Raw genomic sequence first — 10,341 nt, forward strand, 5'->3', positions numbered from 1 at the left:
GGCCAAGGGGACTGGGTGAAACGGGAGGGACACGTGGCCAAGCCCTGCCTGTCGCCGCAGGGGTTGAACCCCCTGCAGCCACGGACCCTCCACGGGCGCAGGAGCCGGGCCGTGCATTGCTCACACCTTTATTGATACAAATGTACAAGGACACATCTTACAGTGGGGAGTGCGGCCCCGGCACGGGGCAGGACGCCCGGGGAGGGGTTCAGGACGCCCGGGGAGGGGGGGCCCGCGGGCGCCCCAGTCCAGTGTAATGCCGTGGGTGGCCTCGGGGGTACCGGCCACCCAGAGAGGGGCTTTGTGGGGAGTGGGGGTACAAGGCCACCGCCGCCACGGACAGCTACAGAGGCTATGTACAGGATAAGTTAGGCGCGTGCCGCGGGGTGGGCAGGGGGCTGTACAGGGGGATGCAGGCACCTACCCCGCAGGCTGAGCACCAGCTCCTTGATGGCACGGGGGGCACGAGGAACCCCGCACCTCGGCTCCCCAAAGAGGCCACTCGCAGCCATGCTCGCCCCAGGTGCCGGCTGCTGCCGGAGGGAAGGGAGGCATGGAGAGTGCGGGGGCCTGGGGACATGGGGGGGCGCGGGCTGGCGCTCACTGCTTCTTCTCACGAGTGGTGATGGTGACCAGCTGCTTGGCGGCCTTGGCGATGTCGTAGGCACACTGGATGACCTGCTGGGTCAGGAGCTGGTAGTCCACGGTGGCGCCGGGCTCGGGGGGCACAGTCTTGCGGCACTCGCTCTGCAGCCGGTAGGCGCTGGCGTTGAGCAGCCGCAGGGAGCTCCGCACAGTCTCCAGTGCTGGTTTCTGTGGCAGAGCACAGGACCAGTGTCAGAACCTATACTCGGGGGGCTGACAGTGTCTGGTGGAGACCACAACCACCCCAGGGACACACACCGCTCCTCCTACCTTAGGGAAGAGTGATGCCATCTCTGTCACAGCCGAGTGGATCTTCTCTGAGCAGGGCACAAAGCTGGGGGCAAGGACAAAAGGTGAGTAACACGGAGGACAGTGGCTCCCGACCACGGAGACTGACAAGGCATGACCCCACCCCTGGTCTGGGTGTCCAGAAGGACCCTGAGGCTGTGCCCGAGTCCTACCTATCATGCTTGGACTCTTGTGCTGCCCGCAGCAGCTCCTGGATGTTCTTGGTGACCTGCTCAGTTTTGAGGATGACATCCTCTGTGCTGGGCAGGCCAGGGTCCAGCTCCCCGTCCAGCGGGTCCAGCTCATGGGGGAAATCCTCATCCTTGCTCAGCTCCACATACCGCTTCCCCTCCATGCTGCAGGGACCAACCAACCACCCTGTGTCAGTATCAGCCCCCTGTCCCTGTGTCCCCACGTACCCTGGTGCAGCCCCCCCAGCCCCACCACTCACCTGATCAGAACCTCACCGGCCTGTGTGTTGTCGTAGTCACTGTCAGTGCCGCTCCCGTGCCGGTCCAGCTTGCTCTGGAGAGGAGAAGAGCAGTGTCAAGCCTTGCCCAGCCCCATCCCCACACAGGGGAGTCTCCCCATCCCAAGGGTCGCTCCCCCTCCCTGATACGTCACCATGTGTCGGGCACCATCAGGCGGGCAGGAGAGCAGCGGGGAGGATGGAGGGAAGGGCACCGAGGAGGCAGATGGACCTTTCCGGATCTGGAGGGGAGAAAAGAGGGGAAGCCCATGCTGAACGGGGTGCAGAAGGGTGTGGAGCCAACCCCGGTGACGTGCAGGGGAGGACGAGCACAGGGGACACCGCCACCCTGCATGCAGGAACATCCCGCAGCTGCCATCCCTTGGGGAGGTCCCCGACCTGACCCAGGGGGGTGCAGGGCGGTGGGGGGACAGGACATCCCAAAGGCCACATCCTGGGCAGGCGACAGCCACCATGTCCCATGCAGGAGCCGCCCCCGCTGCGGCCCCCTTACCCGGTACACGCTGGCCGGGATGTGCATGGAGTACAGAGCCTCGTCCTCCACCTCCTGGCGACACACGAAAGGTTACGGCCCCGCGGGGACGGGACCCAGCACCCCGTGGGGCTGGGGGGACTGCTGCACCCCAAAACCCTCCCACCCACCCCAGCACACTCACGCCGGGGCTGAAGGGCTGGAGCCGGGTCACCAGCTCCTCCACCGGCTGCCCGAAGGGTTTCAGCGCCGAGCCCGGCTCGTACATGGAGAAGGCCTGGCGGTCCCGGCGGTGCGGGGGGGCCGTGCCCGGGGGGTGCCCGTGCTCTGGCCGCTCGCTGGGGGCCGGGGTTGGATGTGCAGGACCAGTCTGTTGCCGGATCTGCGTGTTCTCTGCCTGCAGCTTGTGGATCTGCAGCCAGAAAGGGGAAGGCATCAGTGAGGAGGGGAGGGTGTGCTGAGGAGGGGAGTCTCGCTGGCCCCACACCCACCTCGCGCTGCAGCCGGCGCAGCTCATCGCTCAGGCTGTTGTTCACCTTCATCAGTTGCTGCACCTTGGCCTCAGAGGCAGCCAGAGCCTTCTTCACCTCCAGGTACTCCTGCAGCGTGATGGGGCCATCTGACAGGTCGGAGGAGTCCATGCTCTGCAGGGAGAGGAGCTCAGCGCTAGGATCCCAGAGAGGTGGGGGTGTGGGTGGGGGTCCAGGCTGGGGCCCGGGCTCACCCTGGCGCGGTTGTTGCGGGAGGCGTTGCGCAGCAGCTCCTGGTCCGTGTCTTCGTCAGAGGCGACGCTGTCGTAGTCGTGCTGGTCGTCCAGGTCACTCTGGCTCCGCAGCGAGTAGTCGAGGGCGTCTGGGGAGGGCAGGGCGGGTGCTGAGCACAGGGCAGGGGGGAGTGCTCAGCCCCACCTCACTGCCCTCCGTGCCTCACCTGTGGGGCTGAGCAGACTCTTCCCTTGCTGCCGGCGCTTGGCTTCCCCGAGGATGTCGATGAGCAAAGTGGCAAACTCCCTGGCGTTGAACCTGGCCAGTTTTTGCCGGCCCTGGGGGCAGGAGGGGGAAAAAGGGGGTGAGCAGAGGTCTGAGTGCACAGCGGGGTCGTGTGGCCTAGAGGGGGCCTCACCTGGTTGCGTGTGGCCGAGTACTCGGGGTTGACAGGGAGGAAGGGGACGGCGCTGCGCTCTGTCACCAGCGTGCTGTGGTTCTGCGTCGTCAGCCAGACTGCAGGAAGGCACCCGGTGTCAGACCCCGGGGGACACAGGGGCTGGACCCCCCCGGACAAGCAGGCTGCAGGGCCCGGAGCCGGCAGGACGCAGGCGCGGGCGCGGGGCCAGCCTGCTGGGGTTGGGAGCGGAGCCTGGCCAGGCTGACGGGAATCGCCTCCCCCAGCCACCCAGCAGGGCTGGGGTCCCCCCATAACCCACTAACAGGACCCCCGCCATGCTCTTCACCCTTTCAGGCACCAGCTCAGCACCCCCCAGCTGGTAGGAAGATGGTTTGACACGTCTGTTGGCACCCGCCCCGCCAGGGAAATGGGACTGCCCCCACCCTGCCACCCCCCAGATCAGGGGCACCACTGCAGGCTGAGCCCCCATCCCTGGGGGATCCCGGCACCCACCTCCAGCAGCACCCCAGCCCTGGCACCCAGCGGCGGCCCCTCGCGCTGAGCAAACCTTCCCGGCCGGAGGAATGAGGAAGGAGGGGCCTGCGGTCCTGGCGGACGCATCCAGATCGGGGGGAGCGCAGGGCTCGGCCGCGGCCCCGCCGGCTGCTGCTCCTCCCCCGCGCCGTGACGCCCGCCCCGGCCCTGGGGGGCTGCACCCCACACCCCCCGCTCACCCGCGTCGTTCTCCCGACGGTCCACCTCGTCGTACACGTCCATGGCCAGCTCCTCGAAGAGGCGGTTGCTGAGCTGCAGCAGCACAGGGGACAGTGTCAGGCAGGATGAGAGGGGCAGGCAGGACACCCCCCAGCCCTGCCCTGGCCCCCACTCACCGCCTGCAGCTTCTTCTTGGCTGCCTTGGCCAGTTCAGAGAGGTCCAGGCTGGGGGGTACGGAGAGGGGGGAAACAAAAAGTGGGGGTTATTTCCTGGCCTGTTCCCACCAAAACAGTCCCCAGCTGCACCCCACCAAGACAGGGACCCCCCCCTCAGGCATTAGGGGCTTCACCAAGCAGGGCTGGAAGGCAGGCACAGGAGGATGAAGTGGCAGGGGGCGAGCAGGACCCCCCTCCCCGAGTGCCCCCCAGGTGCTGGGCCGGGCCGAGCGGCCAGGGCTGCAGGGGGGGCCCATGCCAGCAGCATGGGGGTCCCCCGGAGCCAGAGCCGAGCGGACAATACCTCTGTGCCATGCACTTTGGGCGCACCCTGCGCTCCGGAGAAGGCAGCGGAGGGAAGAACAGGATAAAGGCGGATGTTAAACGCGTGCGCACGCCGACCCCCCACCCCCCAGGGATGCTCCAGTGACCAGGGTCCCCCCTCAGCCCAGCGGGGACGCTGGGGGGGGACGTGGGACAGGGCAGCGGGGCCACGGGTGCCAGGCACTCACCTGTCAGCCATCTGCGGGATGATGTAGTGCCCATTCTTGTGGTCTGCACAAAGAGGGGTGGTGAGCAGGGCCACGTGCTCCCTCCAGGGTAACCCCCTCACCCCAGGACCCCCTCACTCACCCGGCTTCCTGCCGCAGAGGTAGAAGGCCAGCCGGTCGGTCAGCTCGTACTGGCACTCCACCAGGCGCTCCGCCAGCTCGTGCTGGGCTGCCTGCCTGTGGGAGGGCCGGCAGGGGTGATGCCCACCCTAGGTGGGGTGCAGGCAGGGGTGACCCCCTTCCCTGCCCTCACCTGGCATAGTCAATGGGCGTCCGGCCGTTCACATCGGGCGCCCCAGGGTCGGCACCGTAGACCACCAGCAGCTCTGCCTGCAGGATCTGCCCGGCCTTGGCGGCCACGTGTAGTGGTGTGGTGCCCTTCTCCTGCGGGCATGGGCAGCCTCAGCCCTGCAGTCTGCACGTGGTGTGAGGCTCCAGGACCCCCCTGGGCCCCACTCCACCTCTGGGGTCTCTGAGCCCCACCAGAGCTCACCGGGTGGAAGAAGTTGGCCTGGGCACCCAGCGAGAGCAGGCGCAGGCAGGTCTCCAGGTTGCCCGTCCGCACGCTCGAGTGCAGTTGCTGCAGAGGAGAGAGCTGGTAATGGGGGATCTGTCCCCCCTGCCATAGGGGGGGCCCCTGAGCCACCACCCCACCTTGCTGAGGTCCTTGGCAGTGACACCGTCATCATCCCGGCAGGGCAGCTTGTGGACGAAGGCCAGCATCTGGTACTTGGCACGGATGAACTCCGACTTGGTGGGGCTGGGGGTGGGCAATGGGTTTTGGGTGAGGAGGGGGCTTGCAGCCAGTGCTGACCCCGTCCCCACAGCGCAGGGGGCACTTACTGCACTTTGTCCTGGGGGTTTGCCTTCCGGCGCCCGCTCTGCACCTGCGCTGGATCCAGCAGCGAGTGCTCCCAGATGGAGTTGGCCCCGTTGCTCGCCAAGGTGTGCACCATCTGCAGGGGACAGGCAGGGCCCAGTGGGCACGGGGGGGTCCCAGTGCGCATCTCCCCCCATTCCAGCACCCACCCAGCACCCACCTGGAGCAGGGTGGCGGGCCAGGGGCTGTGGCGCAGGTGCTTGACGATGGAGATGTGGCGGCCCAGGCTGCGGTGCACGCTGCAGCACTCGTCGCAGATGAGCACCCCGCGGTTGATCGACGCCCAGCCAGGGTCTGGGGGTGGCATGGGGGTGTCAGCAGGTGTCCCCTCCCCATGCGGTCCCCTCCTCATGCATCCATCCAGCAGGGGGGATGCGTTGCCGCAGCAACCATTTCCCAGGAGATGGAGAGGGGCTCAGCCCATCACCAGGGGAAACCCACGGGTTTCCCATAGCAACAACCAGCCAAAAGGGGGGCAGGGTTTGGCCCCCCACCATCAGGAGGACAGCTGGTGGCAGGGATGATGCCAGCACACTCTGGTCAGGGGCATCCTGGCTCACTGCGAGGTCACTCACCCCCGGAGCCCCCGGCTGGGTGTTTGGGGGGTCCTGGATGGGGGCAGTGTGTCCCGCAAGGGGTGGGCACCCCCAGTCCATGGGCTCCTACGTAGGGTGGTCACCAGCTCTGCACCCTCAGCACGGCAGCGCAGCCAGCCCACAGGACACCCCAGCTCCGGGGCAGGTGCCATGGCCCCCCACGCTGCCGTGCCCCTCCAGCCCCGCCGCTGGCCCCGGCCAGCCGGACTGGAGCCCTTTGTGTCCCCGCCGGGAACAAAGGATCGTTTGAGCAGCCGCGCTGGCCCCGCGCTGGCACCAGCCCCGGCACCCGCGGGGGCACCGCTCCCGGCCAGGCAGCAGCTCCCCACGCCTGCACCCCAAAAACTGGTCCTGGGGACGAGGGGGTCTGGCCCCGTGGTGTGGCCGTTGAGCCGCAGCTGTTCACAGCAGCATGAGGACAGGATTTGAGAACCCCTGCTGGGTCACAGCCCCCCCTCCGTCCCCGGGAAAGGCAGCCAGGCACGAGGTAACGACGCCGAATCGTTCCCAGGTGTCCCCTCTGCCGGGCACGACGAGGGAGTCCTGCCACCCTCTGTCCAGCCCCACCCCCTCCCCTTGTTTCTGTAGGTCCTACACAAACACCACACCGTCCCACGGCGGGGGCCAGCCCCAAGCCCGCGGATACAGGCCCTGGGGAGGTGACCACACTGGCCTGCCCGGTGGCCCTGAGGGGGGACAGTGGCCCCACGACCTCACAGAGGGAGGAAGGCAGGCAAGCGGCCAAGCCTCCCCCACTTCCTTCCTCGCTGCAGGGTCCCGGACCCCTCCCCACGCACCCCCCCCAGAGCCCGTGTTGGGGGGCACGGCATCCTGCCATGCTGCAGTGCCCCGGGGCCGGGGTGGGGTGGCCGGGGGGAGCGGTGCCCCCCCCAGCCTGGCAGCCCCGCGCACGCAGATGGCAGCGCCTTGGCAGCCGGTGCGGCGGCATCTGTGCCTTCGCACCCGCTGCCCACGGCCACCGCCGGGAACAGGACGCGGCGTGCGGAGGGGGAGCCGGCCCGCGGCCCCCCGAGCGGGTGGATCCAGAGTATCCCTGGGGCAACAGCCCCTCCCGCCCTAGGACCGCTGGGATGTGGTGGGATGCGGGCGGGCACTGCAGCAGATCGTGGAGTGCTTGCACGGGGACACTCCAAACCCTGGGAGGATCCTGGAGTCCAAGGGAGCTCGCAGCACCTCAATCCCTGCATCGGGATTTGCGCGGACACCGGGACCGCCAGCACTCGGCCCCGCACTGGTGATGGCAGGGCTGGGGCCAGCCGGCATCCCTGCACGGGGCCGAGGGAGGCCGGGCAGAGGGATCCGAGCACCCCACGGGCACCTCCCCATGCAGGGCCAGGCAGCGCATCCCCGGCAGCGACAGCGGGTGCTCCCAGCGCGCTAGGAAACGGCCTCTGGACTTTATAACTCATTTCCTCCCATGGCTGCCAGGCGATAAGAGATTGGAAAAAACTGGTTTCCATTTCCCCTGGCCGCAGCAGGCAGCCCCGGCACCGCCCCGGGAACCCCTGGCCCCCCGCTTGCCCGCCGGCACGGGGGATGCCTGGAGGCAGGGCAGCCTTTCGCCCACGCGTGCCGACAGCTCTCCTGGCAGGATCCGGCCATTGGCACGTGGCCGGAATAATTTCGGCACAGCCTTGGCCCGCGGGCAGCTTTCCGGGGCCGGCTCGGAGACCCATTCATTCATTGCCGTGGGGCCACCTGCACTGGCTACGGGCAGGTTTGGGGTCCGGCCCTACGGTGGGCAGGGTTTAGGGGGCCAAACCCTCCGCGACGCCCACGGGCGCGTGCCCAGCGTGGGGGCTGTGGGCACCGGCACCGCCGGGGATGGGAATGGTCTTGCCCAGGCTCGGCTCTGGCTTGCAGCGCGGCGGCCGCCCGGCTCACCCAACCGGCACCGCCAAGCCCGGATCCGGCTGGGGTGGGTGCTGGCTGTGGGGTGCAGGACGGTGTCCCCCTTCATCCTGTCATTTACAGGGTCACCAGCGCTGCTGGCACCGACCGGCGCGTCCCCAGCCTGTGCCAGCAGCCCCCGCGCTGGGGTGAGAAAGCTGTGGGTGGTGCAGGGGGGCGTGGGGGCATGCGGGCTGCGCTGGAGCGGCACGGAGGAGGGCATGCGGGGGTATCGCGGCTGTGTCTCGAGTGCACTAGGGTATTCCAGGAGGCTAAAAGGGGGTGCACCAACGGGGTCATGAGTTTCATCAAAGCGTTTCACTGGGGGCACATCAGAGGGTTCCTGGGGGGCAGGCGGGGGACTCAGTGGGGCTCCCTCGGGTGTGCAGAGCGGGGCGCAGAAAGGAATCACCAGGGCGATCCTGGGGGCACTCAGGGAGGTGCAAAGGGGTCTCGATGTGGGGTGTAGAAGGAGATGCAAAAGGGGTCATGGGGAGCAGTCCGGGGGCAAACACCTCGGGCTACAGCGGGGGCTGACGGGGGTGCGGGGGACGCACCGGGGGTGCCATGGGGCGCAGAGGGGGCTCTCGGTGGCGAGGGGGGGGGGCGCGCAGGGCAGGCTCCGGGAGGCAGCAGGAGGCGCGGGGGGGCTGGCGGGGCCGTGCCGGTGCCGATGCGGGGGGGCCCTTACCTGGGGCGCTGCAGTCGGCGCACACCTCTGCCCGCGGCGCCTTCCGGGACATCCTCAGCGGCGAGGCGGGCCCGGGCCCGGGCCTCTGCGCCAGCGTGGGGCGGCGGCGGCGCCCCCGGGCCCGCCGGGGGAGCGGCGGCGGGGAAGGGGGGGGGGCCCGGGCGGCGGGGAGGGGGCGGCGGGGCCCGGGGCGGCGGGGCCGGGGGCTGCCGGCTGCTCCCAGCGCCCGGCGGCTCCGCAGGAAGCGGCGCAGGCCCGGCCCCGGCGGAGGAGGGGCCGCACCGCCCCCGCCCCGCCACCGGCAGCGCTGCCGCGGCCGCCCCGCACCGGCACCGGCACCGCCCCGCACTCACAGCCGCACCCGAACCCGCACCGGCGCCGGCGCCGCCCCGCACCGGGACACGCACCCGGACCGCCCCCGCCCCGCACACGGACCCGCTGACGAATTCGCACGGGCACCGGCACCGCTCCACACCCGCACCGGCGCCGCCTCCGACCCGCACCCACACCTGCAAACGCCCCCCGGACAGGCCGGTCCCGGACCCGGGCACCTCACCTGCTCCTGGGCGTCAGCCCTGCCCTAGCTCTGCTCCTGATCCCGGGCATCCCCCAGTCCTGACCCCAGTGCCCGTCCTCGGTGCACTCCCGGTCCCATTTTCAGCCCAGAGCACTGTCCTAGTCCTGCTCCCAGCCCTTGTCCTGTTTATCCTGGAGGGATGGCACTGGTCCCGTTCCTATTCCGGGTCCTGTGTAACCCAGTCCCAGCCCAGGGCACCCCCAAATTGCTTCAGTCCTGCTCTGGACACTTGTTCTGGATGCAGCCGCAGTCCTGGGGCAGCCCCAGCCCTCTTCCCAATGCCACCTCTGCCACTGTGCACCCCACTCCCGGACACACCCCTTCTCCAGGACACTGGGTTGGGCCACACACCCCTTAGGGTGCTCAACAGGGGATTTTGGGGGTGGGTGGGGGGATTGGGGACTATATGGGGTCTGCTGCCTACTGCGACCCTTTAATTACCAGAGGGGACACCCCATGGGGGCCCCACAGACAGCTGGGGGGGGGTCAGACCCCAGCGGGAGCCGGGGGAGTGGGGTCGCATCGTGTCCCCCAGCAGCATGGGGGTGACCTCACCGCGGGCTGCTGAGGAGGTGGCTCATGACGTCATGGGGCAGCGGGGCTGGCAGGGGGATGGGGGATGCTGTGCGGGGACAGGGGCGGGGGATGCGACCACCGCCACCGCCACGGCTGAGCAGAGAATAACACCGGGGGGGTTCCCTCCCACGGGAGGGTGGGGAGCAGCGGGGTGGGGGGCCGGGAGCGCGGCGCCGGCGGAGGCCGGGGCGGCCGCAGAGGCCCAGCCTTGCATTGTTCTCGGGCGGCAGCCGGAAAACGCGACGCCCGCCCGGGAGAGACGCAGGCGGAAAAGGAAACGGGGCTGGGGGCCCGTGCCTGGTGCTGCGGGGGCGGGAGTCGGGGTCCCCCCTACGGCCCCCACCTGGTCCCCACCTGCCGCCTTCACCCCTGCCCCACCGTATGCTCGGGTCCGCTGCCCCACTGGGGGAGCGGAGGTCAGCCGGGAAGGGGAAGATCAGCCTGGGAAAGGGGAGAATTTGGGGAGGATGCTGATCGCCAATGGGGTGCCCCTTTGCAGGCCCCCCCGCGGGATCGGAGGCCGCGGTGATGGGCTGAGCGGTGCGGGAGGGGGGGCGAGGAAAGAGGAGGATGAAGATGAGGAAGAAGAAGGGGGCGATGCCGGGCAGGGCAACTACAAGTCCCATGAGG

General features: G+C 69.3%; 1 protein-coding gene across 4 annotated transcripts; it reads right to left on the minus strand.

The window, feature by feature from the left end:
- Positions 1-112: 112 nt before the first annotated feature.
- On the minus strand, positions 113-8,692 carry GIT1 (GIT ArfGAP 1). 4 transcript variants are annotated; one of them, XM_053995797.1, is made up of 22 exons: positions 8,559-8,692; positions 5,521-5,654; positions 5,324-5,436; positions 5,135-5,240; positions 4,974-5,060; positions 4,734-4,864; positions 4,563-4,657; positions 4,442-4,484; positions 4,234-4,260; positions 3,890-3,938; positions 3,734-3,806; positions 3,018-3,115; positions 2,826-2,937; positions 2,620-2,747; positions 2,387-2,539; positions 2,080-2,307; positions 1,917-1,970; positions 1,558-1,644; positions 1,385-1,458; positions 1,107-1,289; positions 916-979; positions 113-813 (listed from the first exon to the last, which is right to left on the minus strand). In XM_053995797.1, exons 1-22 carry the CDS (start codon positions 8,608-8,610, stop codon positions 601-603), a joined length of 2,304 nt encoding a protein of 767 aa, XP_053851772.1. In that variant the 5' UTR covers positions 8,611-8,692; the 3' UTR covers positions 113-600. The 4 variants fall into 4 exon arrangements, with proteins under 4 accessions (XP_053851772.1, XP_053851773.1, XP_053851774.1 ...); XM_053995798.1 differs by lacking the exon at positions 4,234-4,260; XM_053995799.1 differs by lacking the exon at positions 1,917-1,970.
- Between the last annotated feature and the right edge of the window lie 1,649 nt (positions 8,693-10,341).

This window comes from Vidua macroura, chromosome 20 (genome assembly GCF_024509145.1).
Source record: "Vidua macroura isolate BioBank_ID:100142 chromosome 20, ASM2450914v1, whole genome shotgun sequence".
Taxonomy (NCBI): Eukaryota; Metazoa; Chordata; class Aves; order Passeriformes; family Viduidae; genus Vidua; species Vidua macroura.

What these genes read in the sequence shown, in the direction of transcription:
- GIT1 (XM_053995797.1), bottom strand. Translation starts at nt 8,610, where the DNA reads ATGTCCCGGAAGGCGCCGCGGGCAGAGGTGTGCGCCGACTGCAGCGCC. An exon ending in ACGCCCATTGACTATGCCAG is followed by an intron (nt 4,658 to 4,733) that starts GTGAGGGCAGGG and finishes GCCCTCCCACAG; the next exon opens with GCAGGCAGCCCAGCACGAGC. An exon ending in TGGCATCACTCTTCCCTAAG is followed by an intron (nt 814 to 915) that starts GTAGGAGGAGCG and finishes GCTCTGCCACAG; the next exon opens with AAACCAGCACTGGAGACTGT.